At 35.9% G+C, this 14,208-nt stretch overlaps 1 protein-coding gene across 1 annotated transcript in view; it reads right to left on the bottom strand.

The window, feature by feature from the left end:
* Window positions 1-612: 612 nt before the first annotated feature.
* ATG2B (autophagy related 2B) overlaps window positions 613-14,208 on the bottom strand; it is a 49,654-nt gene continuing 36,058 nt past the window's right edge. Inside the window, exons 33-42 of the mRNA XM_082485091.1 lie at window positions 12,377-12,571; window positions 11,692-11,793; window positions 9,437-9,515; window positions 8,383-8,587; window positions 7,355-7,424; window positions 6,320-6,402; window positions 5,713-5,834; window positions 5,389-5,543; window positions 4,176-4,325; window positions 613-3,361 (exon numbers count right to left, since the gene is read on the bottom strand). Of these exons, the coding sequence (XP_082341217.1) occupies window positions 3,131-3,361; window positions 4,176-4,325; window positions 5,389-5,543; window positions 5,713-5,834; window positions 6,320-6,402; window positions 7,355-7,424; window positions 8,383-8,587; window positions 9,437-9,515; window positions 11,692-11,793; window positions 12,377-12,571 (1,392 nt within the window). The 3' untranslated portion in view covers window positions 613-3,130. The remainder of the gene's footprint in view (window positions 3,362-4,175; window positions 4,326-5,388; window positions 5,544-5,712; window positions 5,835-6,319; window positions 6,403-7,354; window positions 7,425-8,382; window positions 8,588-9,436; window positions 9,516-11,691; window positions 11,794-12,376; window positions 12,572-14,208) is intronic.

Raw genomic sequence — 14,208 nt, 5'->3', positions numbered from 1 at the left:
ACCCACTACAAACATGAAAAGTATCTATAGCAACTGATTTCAGTGTGAAATTCAAGTACAACAGTATTTTTGCAGATCTCCTCATGCTAACAGGGAATACAGTAATGTATCCACAGGCTTCCATTCCCAGGAAATACGTCCAGAGTCAAATCTCATTTTGTGTATTTTTTTTTTTTTTTTTAAGTGCTTAAAAACTCATACAGTATCAAGCAGAGCATTTGATGAGTCCTCTCTCATACATAATATATACCAGAGCATTTGATGAGTCCTTTCTCATACATGATATAAACTTTTTGATTTAACACAAGCCCCTCCACACAAGATACATTTTTGAAAATGAAGTCCTAACCTAAAGCCTAGTTTGGCGAGTTTTGTGGGTTTTGGTTGTTGTGGGTTTTTTGTTTTGTTTTTGGGGTTTTTGTTTTTTGGTTTTTGGTTTTTTTTGTTTAAACATTTTAAACACTGCAAGATCATGTTACAACTGAAAAACAATGCAGAAATTAATCTAAAAATTAAGACACTGCTTGTAAAAATAAAATGTCAGAAAAAAATTTAAATCAATTTCACTGAAAAGGCTCAATAAAGTGCAAGAAGTAAATACAAGGGTTTACATAGTGAAAAGTGAAGTTTAATAAATTTGTACAATCTGTATTGCTGACAGAGAGACACTCTATAAAAATGTTTTACCTTGATAGCATGCCCTCATATAAAAATATATTCTAATTGCATTGCAGTACAATCAGATCATGACAGAATTGAAAATGTAATGAACACTGAATCACCACTGCTCCTTTTCAGCAATGTTAAAAAAGAAGAAAATATGTAGGTTTATATTATTACAGTATACGCCAATTAACTGGACAAACTGGACCAGATGAAATTACGTAGTATGATAATTGCAAATTAAAATGATGCATTGCTACTTACTTCCATTGACTCATCTCCACTTCTTGAGAAGGCACTCAGGAGGCGCCAAATTGCAAACACGGAACTCATTCCTGTGCAAAATGCTCAAGCTTTGAGCTCTCGCTAAAGCGGAGCTCTCTAATTACTGGACAGAAGTATCAACTGCAGCAAGTATTTTTACTTCAGAAAATGCTTCATGTCATTAAATCTGCAGGTATTTGTCCTCTCAGAAGCATCTCCTTCTGCTTACAGCAAGTCGTTTAACTGAAATAACCAGGTCTTCAAAGCATACCACAACTTAGATGATTCCAGTGAAGGAAAACGAAACTTTGTATGCCACCTGTCACCCAATGCAAGAATTTCTTTGTAACTGGAGTTGTGTTTTATGAAAAATAATAAAGCAGACTGCAGAAGTCTTTCCCAGCAGAGGGGACATTTTCAAATCATTTACCTTCCGGCCAGATTCTTTGGTGTTCAGGAACAGCTATTATAGTATCAGGATGAACAAGAAGCAACTATTTTCCTTCATACACTCCTATTTGTCCTGCAAGGCCCATCAGCCCAAGTTTTTGCTAGTAACAGGTATTAAATAACAGAGGGAAACTGCTTCCTCATCGCCCGTAGAGACTGAAGTCTGATCAAAAGCACCCAACATTCCTCTTTCAGTGGGGATTTTCCACATAGCATACTTGCAGGATTTCCATTTATGACAAGCACAGGACCATGACAAGCTTACGTTCTGGCTAGCCATCCAAAGTGTTAAGTTATCGAAATTCAAAATGTGTACTTTCTTACTCAGAATAGTCTTTACTTTTTATCCTCCAGTTTTTGCTAATACAAGGAAAAAACATGTATTCCTGCACAGCTAATTCTGAGACTTTGAACTGCCCAGAAACAGTGCAATGTCAGTTGTCTAATAAAGCTCTGTGGAGACCCTGGTCACCTATTAAACTGTAAGTAATGTCAGTATTAACTTTAATTTTCTAAGTTTTGCTGTCAGTATTAACTTTAATTTTCTAAGTTTTGCTGTCTTTTTTTTTTTTTTTTTTTTAAATCCCCTCACCCATCCCCAGTTCAAATTAAATGACCCCAAATACTCATTGTCAAATAACTGACGACACGCAAATTAAAAATACCCTGTGAGAGCAGCAACTTTGCAACTATATGAACTTTAAATAAAAGCAGATAAAATGAAGTCTGGATAGAATTTTAACTATGAAATTATGAAATACTTTGTTTTCATTTTACTTAGGATTTCTCATTCTTACAAAGAACTGTTGGCCACAGTAATAATGAACTGCTGTTTTCCTGAAGAATACTTATTTTTAGCATTGTAATTAGTGTAACAGAAGACAGTGTAACAGAAGACAGTGTTTTTACATATAATGAGTAGTTTAAACAAATTTAAGAGACTTTTCCGTAGGATCATCATCAAATGATGCTCTTTCCAATAATTTGTGTAAGCTTCTAAACCACATAAAGGATAATGCACATTACATTTTATTCACACTATAAAAAAAGCACAATATACAGGCCATATCCTTTAAAGTGCAACACAACAGAACGTTTCTGCAACATTCAGGTTATTTGAAGACCCACAAAAGTAGGTATTTAATATTTAGGAACAAATCCTGTTCATAGGTGTATCAACACTGAATCTAAATTCTGAATGGTTATCAAGCTTGCCCTTGCTGCAAGTGCCACGCTAAAAGCGATGCTTATGACCACTAAACGATATTATCTTATCTGCTTCCATATTACAGAGCCTTCGTGTCTCTTGTCCAAAATGAAAGCTTTTATCCTTTAGTCAGTGAAGAGCATCTGCAGAGCCCTTTATTGAATGCAGTTCTTTGACTACGCTCAGAAATCATCTTTAAAGTATACTTAGTTTCACCGTACAGGCTACGGCTTCAGATGTTAAATCTGCCAAGAAAAATACGGTAAACGGAATAGAGCAAGCATGTCTCTGAGTTGGCAGCGCATGCTTCGCTATGTTTGGCACTATCTACCAAATATATTGGTAACACACAGTATAAGCAAGTACCAATTTGCTTTCCACTTCATAAATATTTTTGGTTGGATGTTTTGCTAATAGTAGTTGAAAACCTCATTTGTTCCTGAGATGAGCACGACAAAACAAAGTGAGCTCCATCTAAAGCTGCCAACGGGACAATCTTCTGCATCTCCAGTCTTGCTACCTGCCTGCTGAGCCAGATTCATAATCTCAATCCTCCCCAAGGCGCCACTTCTGAGATTCTTCTTGGCGCACATCTGGCCTGATCTGGTTTCTCATTCCACCTAGAACATTTGAGGTTGCCTCTGTTGCAACAATGAAAGGTTTCACCACAGTTGGTGGAATTTGGCGGAGGACTCCTCCCACTGCTCCAGTTACTCCTCTGTTTTCGTGCTCACGAGCAGCAGTCTCATAGATGGTTTGGGCTGTGTCCGTAATCCCCTTTGAGAAATTAACAGAGATTAATTAGGTGGAAGAATAAAAAGCAACCTCTCCTAATTTTAGGGGAAACTTTAATACCCCAGCATTTGTTGTCTTTGTTATTTGTATTATAACTGTAGTACAACGATACCGATACAAAAATGATTTAGTTCTTCTAGCAAGGCTTAAAATAACACTACTATGAACGTACAGATTGAAATATTTCATGTAACTTCTGATGGCATGCTTTTGCATAAGGGAAGAAGCTGTGGGACACTGTGACCTATTAAAAATGACAAACTTCACTGAAAACTCCCCAGCCGAGACTTAACTTCCTAGACACGCTAACAGGTGCGACTAACTGACAGTACAATACAAAAAAGTACAATAAAAGCAGGTCAGCATTCTAATTTTTAATACACTGTCATGGTAAAGAAAGCTTTTACTTGTTTTAAATCCAGCATTATGTCTAAACTTTAATAACCTCAGAATTAACAGGAACTGGGGGGGCGGGCAGGGAGGCAGAGAAGGAAAGAATGGACAATGCAGGGCAGGAAATCAGGTTTACGTATCTTGGATTAACTGTAAACTCTCACAACTGCAGAACACTTAAGTCCTATTCAAGCTTATCTGTGTAACATCTTAGTTGATTTCTGCTTCTCTCATTTTTCCATGCAAGGTTTCTGTTGGTTTAGGATTACTGATGAAGACAGTCTTGTTCAAAACTTAAGTCCCCTTCTTCATTTGGTCAGCTTAAACTAACATTTGATATTTTATTTGCTGTCTTAGGAAATAATTCATAAGTTTGGTTAAGGACAATTACTTTTGCACTCACCTCTTTTACTACACTGTATGCTTTGGCTACACCTTCCCGTAGGTCTACTGGCTGATGAGCTAAACGATGCCGAGGGAATCGTTTGATTTTCTTTGCTTCAATAAAAGTAGGCCCTGGTGATACCATGTCATATGCAGTTTCTGCAGCTGCCTGAAGATCATGAGCAAATGCAAAATATGTAAGAAGTCTTATAACATCCAATCACAAATTTAAACTGCTAACAGGGTGACATAATCGAAATAAAAGAATTTTAATTTCACAAATAGTATTCATTTACATCAGATTAAAGTTTTGTACAAGAACTTCTGGAATGGGTGCAGCTGTAACTATAAATTAATTTCCACAACAAAAGAACAAATGTTGTAGGTTTTGGTAGGTTTCTCCCAGCCCCCCCCCCCCCCTTTGCCATTCTTTCAAAGGCATCCTCTAATCTCCACAAAATGCTCAAGATAGAAACTGATCAGTGGTGTGTTTTTCTTACAGACACACAAACATATACATAATTCCACTCATGTGAATAACACCATTTTTTTCACTATATATGTTCAAGTTTAGGCACATCTACAGTTTTTGCAAAATTGGGTGGTAAAAGTGTATTTTTCCTATGTATTTTATGTTAAGGAATGTAAATGTATTAACACTTTAATCCAAGATTACTTTTGGCTTAAAATCCAGAAAGCTTTATAGACTTCATGTACGTCAACTCAATTACTATTTGTTTTAAGACAATTTTTTTGTTTGGTAGGTTTTGCTTGTTTTGGGGTTTGGTTTTTTTTTTTGTTTGTTTGCTTGGTTTTTTTGCTGTTTTTTTTTGGGGGGGTCGTGTTTGAACAACCAGATATAAGATGACATTTTAAAAAAAAGCTAAGAATCTATTACTGGAAAACACACATATGCAAAGAACTCATCTTTCTCAATATCAGTGATTTTTTTAGTGCAGCTGAGTATTTTAGTATTGAACTGTACATTGTAATACATTAAAGACATTAAGAAACATGTGACAACTCAGGTGTTCAGCAATATTTTAACACCACAATTTTCTAAACATTGCATTTGATGCCACCTCACAGACTGCTGCAAGCTTTGCCCAGTCTCTGCTTTCCTATTTATACTGCTGCTTTTTTTTATTTTAAGACATGCTCCCAACCTTAGGCACAGCATTTCTAGCAACGCTTCTCATTTTATGCCTAACTCCAGAAGTAAAACACTATACCTGTATAGTCTGAACCATTCTGTTTGTTAGCTCCAGTGCTGCCATTGCAGTGGAAGTACCAAAAGAAGCTGCTCCTCTTTGAAAGCCTCTAACAATACGGCCATCCTTTCGGTACTGCTCTATTGGTAACCACACCAAGTCCTTCAGACCTTGGACTGAAAATGAAGACAGAACACCAGAGTCAGAAAGTTCTCTTACATAAGCAGAATGCCTTGAGAGGAAGGGAAAACAAGTGTCAACATTGTCTGGAGGGTGGTGGTGTTGAGCTTTGTTTGTTTAAAACAGCTGCCAGGTGTGTCTGAATAGAAATAAGAATTAACTTACCTAACTGCACTAGCGAATGCATAGGCCCTACTCCTCCCAAAATTCCTGGTAGCTGGTTTTTCTTTATATCATTAAGCCATTCACTGATAGCATAGGAGAACAATTTATCCACACCTAATAAACTGAAGTAAATAAAATTATTAATATTAAAAAAAAAAACCCATACAATTCCTAATAAGACAAAGGCATTATTCATTGCAGTAAACAAAGACATCATTCAAACAAAAGGAAAGCTGTTTTCAAGCGTCATCTTTTGTTGCTGTTGACTAACCCAAGGGTTTCAGGTGTATATGCTTCATAAAACAGAAGTTGAAGACTGCATAATCACATCCAGTTCAATAGGAAGTAAACATACATCTAAAATTAAGAGTTTAGCACCAAGACTAGCACATATATTAAATACTGTCCTGTAAACAGATGTTTTTTGTGAATGCTATAAATTTGACAAAAACTAAAATCAAGAAATATTTGTAAAGTCAAAAAGCACCGTGGATTTTAGAAATGCATCTTTTGAGAGAATTTACATTTTGCCTGTTATATTCAGATTTTCACCATAACCTTGTTCAATTTGCAATACCAATGTTAATCTACAATTTGAAAAACTTACCCATGTCTGTAACAAAGTCTCTTCAGCTTTAATTCCGAGCAGTTTAACTGAGCAAGCCCAATAAGAATCCCAGCTAGTGTCCCCTGTAAGTGAAATATTTTGTTATCACATGTGTTTATTTCTCACCTACAGATTGTACAGGATGAATAATTTCATCATCTCAACTCTAACTACAGGTATTTCTATCTAAAAACCAACTCTCCCCCAGTCTCCCAAATGCTACTCATTACAGCACTATGAATTAAGTTGCATGAAAACTTGCAAAAGATGCAAACTGGCTTAATCAGCTACTCTAAGAAAAACATCTAGATACAAAAGGTCTTCTTCAAAAATATTAAGATATAGCAAATTACGTAAACACTGCTCTGGCATTAGTGTGTTCCAGGCGTTCTAAAGCCGCTATTTCATGTTTTGACTTCTTTGCAGAAATGCAAATTCAAGACATTGCTCGTTTTACTTGTCCGTATTTTCTTACTGATTTGCCATGACAGAGTACAAATCTGGTTGCACAAACAGGATTTTTGGAGGTCTGCTCTGTAAATGCAGTATGATAATCAATACATACTTCAAAAAGAACTCATTGTTTTCATCTGTATTAGATTCTGCCACTGCAGCCCATAGATTAAGAGACTGCAAGGGAAGGAAACAGGACAGGATGGGGGGGAAACAATACTTTATTCCAGCATTAATGAGGAAAAAAATAAATTGCACAATTCTGGCATCAGATAGTAGTATCATCCTTTGACGGGCACCACAGCTGTGTAAAAAGATTTCTAGCTAGTCACTGAGTTGATAAATGTGACTTTAAAGTCTCATTCTGAGTTAATCATAACTGGAGGATCGACCCCTTAGTTTTGAAATTGAGTGAATAAAGGCTAAGCTTTATTGAAACGAAGAAAAAACAATTTCTACATTTCTCAAGATCACATCTATAATGAGTAGGGAGCATAAAAATATACCCCAACTCAGGGAGGGGAAAAAACAAAACAAACAGCAGCATTTTTTTGTTCTACAACATCAGCATTATACACAAACCTGATCCATTGATACATGTTTGCCGTGGTAATCAAGCCGTATTGGAACTTCTGATGTAAAACGAAATTCTCTGGGATATATAAAGGAAATTTTACAGTTAGAAACATGAAAAGGAAATAAAGTTATCTTTCCAAAAACAAACCCATGAGTTCCCATCCTCCTGGAATAGGATGCCATACCCTTTTCTGTAACCCATAAATCCTCCAGTTACTGTGTTAGTACTTCAGAGTAAGTGCACAAAATTCAGCATTTATAAGAAATTTATAAATAAAATAAAATATTTTAAAATAAATTTATAATAAATTTAACAGTCCTGCAAAAGTGCTACTAACCCTGCAGGTGAATATCTTCTGTCAATTTTCACAGCATGAATTTCAGTTACCAAAAAAAAATATGGCTAATGATGGTTCCGTGGGTAAAACTGAGCCCTGCAGCTGGAACTTATTAAAAAATTCTGTTGGTGATGTACATGATGGAATAGAACCGCAGTCATTCTCTCATAATTTGGTTCTGCACTGCTTACCAAAGTACACATCTGTTGTTAGAGGCACTTACAATCTAAATACACAAGAAAAAACTTCTGCATACCAAATTGCAATTTTTATAATCACTTCCCAGTCAGGACTACATTAGAGTTTCTCTTGTAATACACTAATCTCTCCCATGATATCCTTTTCCTCTATATACTCTCATCTCTGGTTATATTAGATCTAATTTACATTGTTAGACATAAGAGTACAAAGACTGCTCTCTTTTCATTTATTTGTAAAAAATCTCATTACTGGTTCTATACATGGCAGAGCTTTAATTAATTTTATTTTCTTGTGCACAGTAGTGTGCAAAAGTTAATAAAAAATAATCATTAGTTACCTTCCAGTGATCAAAACAAATATATTTGATTTCCACAGTCAATGAATACACAAAAAAATGCACCTTGTCAAAAGGTCTGAATAGTTTATCATCACACTTTCTTAAAACATTCAGCAGAACAGCTGTATGTCACTGGAAAACTTATAACAAAAGTTTACCTGAAAAATACTGGCTGATCACTGTATGACGTTACTTCTTGTGAGAAATTATGATCATCTCCATTAACCACATCCATAGAATCAACACTACCATTTTCATTTGCTTGCTTGTTTGATGAGAAAGAAATGACTGGACTTGGGTCCTTAAGGCTGCTGACGTGCCTGGGCAAACTACACGTAACTTCAGCACCAGGAGACTTTTTAACTAAGATAAGAAGTTATAGACAATAAATTGACTCATATTTATCACAGCAATTATAAAAAGATTGTGTTTATACAATTACTGTATCCTTAGCAAGCTCTAATGCTTATTAATAGGAATTACTAGCAGGACAACATTTACATTCTCTTAGTAAGATAATATCTCAGCTGCCAATAGAAACTATTGCAAGAAGGTTACGTTGAGGTTTATGCATGAGCATAAATAATCCATCTAGTTTTAATGGCAGCATTACAGAGCACTTCATTACTTATGCATTTCAGTATGACATCTCAACAGAAACAGGTAAAGTATAGATGCTAACAAACTCAAAATATAGTTAATAGAGGAAATAAGCTTTTCAATATATATTGGTTTTTGCATCAGATGGTGTAGTCGATTAAAAGTACTGCTTTAACTGTAGCATACACCGTAATGCTTATTTATAATCTTGAATTCTGTTCCTTTCTCCAAGGGTTACACAACTTCATGCTATTAGACAGACATACTCTTTCATGCAAGAAGTATTAAATAATGAACTTGTTTTATCTAATAACTCCTATTATTATATACACAGCCCTCAATTTTTTCAGAAGTTCTTATTTAATATGCTCCAATTTTGATGAAAACTTCTATACAACAGAGATCCCAGATGTTGAAGACTTTTGTTGGTATTTATAAAACACAAAACTAAAATACCCAAAGTTTCTGTGTTCTAACAAATTAGTTACTAATGCTGGGGTTTGGTCACTAATTCTTTTACGCACATGAGATTCACATTTGAATTTATAGTCATATACACATATTAAAGGAGAAAGAAGCAGCACTTTCATTTTAGATTTTTGAAAAGTATACCTTCAGGATCTGGAGTAACTAAGAGTTCTACTTCTGTAGTGAGGCTAGTGAAAAAATCCTTCAGGAAAAACAAGGCATCCTAATGTCAAAAATAAAATACAATCAGGTTAAAAAAAATAAAAAATAAAAATACCCAATTATGTAAAAAAAAAAAAAAAAATTACCTAGCATTTCATCTCTTTATTCCTACGTAGATATGAATCAAAATACATTTGTTTTTGATCCTTTAACAACTGCAGAAGCCACATAGAAATCTAGGACAGAACCGCCCTGCTAGATACAATATGCTTTCATAATCTGTCTAGCTCTGTCTTAAAACTCCAGGCTTCCAATAAAAGGGTACTCAAGTATAGTTTATATTAATCTCTAATACTGCCAATGTCAGACAAATTATTCCAGTATTCCAGATCAGATCTCACCATTGCTTCATTTAAAGCCATCAATATCTCTGCTGTTAATGTCTTATCAGTCAGATGCATCACACTGGTGCCTTGTTCATCCTACAATTAATGACATCTAGACTTCCTTTTCTTTTTTTTTTTTTTTTTTTTTTTTTTTGTTTCCAGCTGGTAAGCAGACAGCTTAAGTAGTAATAACAAGAATTTCTAACGTGACTGCATGCAACCCTGTGCTTCCAAGACAGCTGTGGTGAATTTTGCAGAAGCTGTAAAGCTGAATTTTGTTTATAGTGCAAAAGATAACAGAAAAGTAATCAGAAGGACCATATTTCCTCACTAGATGGCAGTATTTCCATGCTATTTTTCTATACGAAATTAGTACAAACTATACAGAATTCAGTTTTTCTCACAGTAAAATGAAAACCTGGTCTCTAATGTGTGCTGAGGGAAACAGAAGGCAGGTATGGAACTACTAATTGTGCTCTTGAAAAAAACCCACATCTCTCTGCAGATGACAAATTAAGCAAGAAATGCCTCAACAAAGAGTAATAACTGCACGTTGAACTTGAATGCACAAACATATGTAGCTTCCTTACTGGTGCAGAAAAAAATCCCAACTGTTTCTTGAGTAAAAAGAAAGTAAAAAATCCCAACTGTTTCTTGGGCCAATGGCATCCTGGGGTGCATCAAAAGTATGGCGAGCAGGTGGAGGGAGGTCATCCTCCCCCTCTACTCTGCCCTGGTGAGGCTACATCTGGAGTACTGCGTCCAGTTCTGGGCTCCCCAGTTCAAGACAGACAGGGATCTGCTGGAGAGGGTCCAGCAAAGGGCTACGAAGATGATTAGGGGTTTAGAACATCTTTCATATGAGGAAAGGCTGAGGAACTTGGGTCTCTTTAGTCTAGAGAAAAGAAGACTGAGGGGGGATCTTATCAATGCTTTCAAATACTCAAAGGGAGGATGCCAGAGGGATGGGAGGAGTCTTTTTTCAGTGGTGCCCATTGATAGGACGAGGGGTAATGGGCACAAGCTTGAACATGGGAAGTTCCATCTTAACATGAGGAGGAACTTCTTCACTTTGAGGGTAGTGGAGCACTGGAACAGGCTGCCCAGAGAGGTTGTGGAGTCTCCCACTCTGGAGACATTCAAAACCCGCCTGGATGCTGTCCTGTGCAACCTGTTGTAGGTGACCCTGCTCTGGCAGGGGGGTTTGACTAGATGATCTCCAGAGGTCCCTTCCAACCCTGACTATCCTGTGATTCTGTATATGAAAAATACTTCGCACAAAGGTGTGCTAAAGAAAGTAAACCGATTTCTGCCATTTCTGTTCTTCATGCTACTGCAGTAAATAGCAAGACCACAGCCTTCAGAGCACAGAAGCAGTCCTCAAGTGTCAAATGCCCTTGACTAAAGTGTTGTAAACAGCTTCTGGATTAATGATTAACTTTTTTCAATTGAAAACACAAACCCACTTCATGAACAAACAAAGCAAGAGCATTCAAGAATAAGTATATGCTTTTTAAAAGCCATGATTTCAAAGCATTAAAGATCATCAGAAGTCTAGGGGGGTAAACTGGTATTATTGAGTGAACAGCCAGGTCTACAGATATTCTTGGCTTTTAAATTTAAAAAAGGCTAGTCTCTGTAATAGCTGGAGCAGAAGGCAAGCTCTAACATGGATATAAACAGAGTGGCAGAAATCCAAAGATATGTATGATTGATCATAAATAAAAAAGGTATCAAACCAAGAAAACAATGCCATAAAACTTCTACGATGGTTACAAGTATCTGGTAAAAAAACCTAGTACATTAAATAAATAAAAGTTTAATTTATTTTTTTGCATTGGCATAACCAACCTGGTCAATATTGAGGCGAAGTGGCATTAGTGAAACACGTAAACAACATTCCTGTGGGGATTTGCCAGACTCTGGACGGACATGTAATGCTTTAACTGTTAACTGAGAAAAAGCAACAAGATAAATAAAAGTAGTAATATTCATAATTATTAAATCTCAGACCACTAGCTAGAAAAAAAAAAAACTTTTCCTGCAAAACCTCTGTACTAATCTTATTCCATTTACCAATTATAAAGCTAGAGTTGAATAAATAACTTATTATGGATGTTACAAAAAAGAAAATTAAAATAAGAAAACCCCCAAAAAACGAAATTCATCAATCCTTTATAGAACCACTAAGACTACAGCATATCATAAAACTACAACTCTACATGTGGAGTAAAAAGTCTAATCATACTCCTACAACCAGATGATTGTTCAAAACCAAAATCTGAAAGCTACTAAAGTAGTCTTACACATCTACTTTTTTTAAACTGATAGAATCTCAAAAACATTAATACCTGACATACTAATAATCAAACTGACTTTTTAATTAGTTTTTATATCCACGGAAGTCAAGCAAGTAACTATCAACAAGTTACATTACTTCAGTGTTCCTTCTACAAGATTAAGAAATTTATACAATCTCCACAATGACAGTCCAACCACTATGATTTTAATGAATTAACGTATTCCATAACCGTACCATGTTTGAATGTGCTTTTCTGGGCATCTCCTTACTGCAGTAGAGATAGAGAAATTTATTCATCTGTGATGTAGCTAAGCGATCTCTAATCTCCAGGTCTTGAACAATAAAAACCTGCCGTGACACTGGCTGCTCCAACAGACTGGATTCACCTTCTGCAGCACCAGGAGGGTATACCTCATGCTGGAATTTCACCTTTTAAAAAGGAAAGAAAATCAGCATAATCAGTTTCAGTGAAAAACCACCTTTAACAATACAATAGAAGGCTCCCGGGAGACCTTAGTGCAGCCCTCCAGTACCAAAACAGGGTCTACAGGAAAGATGGGGAGGGACTTTGTCAGGAAGTGTGGGGATAGGACAAAGGGTAACGGTTTTTAAACTGAAAGAAGGTAGATTTAGATTAGATATTAGGAAGAAATTCTTTACTCTGAGGGTGATGAGGCACTGGAACAGGTTGCCCAGAGAAGTTGTAGATTCCCCAACCCTGGAGGTGTCCAAGGCCAGGCTGGATGGGGCTTTGAGCAACCTGGTCTGGTGGGAGGTGTCCCTGCCCATGGCAGGGGGGTTGGGGCTAGATGATCTTCAGGGTCCCTTCCAAATCTAACCATTATATGATTCTAGTATTACTTAAATTAAAAAAAAAAAAAAACAAAAAACAAAAAACCAAACAAATAATAACAAAACCAACCAGCCAAAAAAAGCCCGCACCATGCATAAGAACTTAAAAAGCCATCTACTATTTTAAGTTTACAGAAATAGTACTAGGATTTCTGAAAACTATTCACATTTTTGCATGTCTAGTAGCAGAAATCTTCCAATTCCTCGTTGTGTACACGTTCATATTTTAGGATGGAAATTTGAGCCAAAACAAAGAGTCAGTGTAAGACAAAGAACAATTTTGCTTTTTGTTTTAATATGACTCTGCTTTTTCCTCTCAATCCTGACATGTTTCTTACATCATGTTGAAGTCTTTACCAGGCAATCTTGCAGTTCATGAATCCTGCGAGTTCTACGCTTAGGAAAGTAAGGTTTCTTCCCTATCAACAGACTTCTCGAGTAGCTTCTTGCAGTCTCGAGTTCCTTTTTCTTTACTCAGTCCACAGAAATTCTAATCCATTACTTTCTTAAACTCTAAAAGATTCTGAATTCTCTCCTTTTCCTCATGTCTTGAAGTAGTTCTCATTTTCAAAGCCCTGTGGTTACCTACAAATCATTCCCTGCCTCACTAACCCCCACAGCAGCCTTGCCTGCAATGTAATGAAGGAGACCTGGCAAGCAGAACAGTGGCCTCTACTGGCCAGATACTGACACGTTAAGAAACACCATATTTAAGTGCTCTGTACTCAAGTTCCGTATGATAATGAAAATTTTAAGTGTTGGAGAGAAAAATAGATGTTTATCATAAACATTGCTCAGGAACTATACGTTTTTGACACTCATTTTCCTCTTAATTTCTTGTTTAAACATTATTATTATTGTCTTGTACCAAGTTAGGGGTACAAGTTGGGGGGGAAAAAAAAAAAAAAAAAATTTATGCCTTAGTGCTAACACCAAATCATTAAATACCTGCAAATTAAGAGAGATTGCTATACTTCTACATACGAAGTTTTCCATGTGGAATATTAAATGCTTTCTTTTTTCTTTTTTTTTTTTTATTGCAATGTCATGGGTTTTTTAGAAAAGTTAAATAAGTATACATTTCTGGCAAGTTTGAAGTGCTAATGGGATGAATTTTAAGCTCTAAAAATGCATAGGGACTATAAAAGGCACTTCGTTTTATGTAGTGTTTTTCATGATTATGGAAATGTTTCATAAAACCTTATTTTGAAAAG

The sequence above is a fragment of the Vanellus vanellus genome (genome assembly GCF_965231255.1).
Source record: "Vanellus vanellus genome assembly, chromosome: 6".
Classification (NCBI taxonomy): domain Eukaryota; kingdom Metazoa; phylum Chordata; class Aves; order Charadriiformes; family Charadriidae; genus Vanellus; species Vanellus vanellus.
Note: the sequence above shows the minus strand (reverse complement) of the source record. Positions and strands in the feature narration are given on the sequence as shown.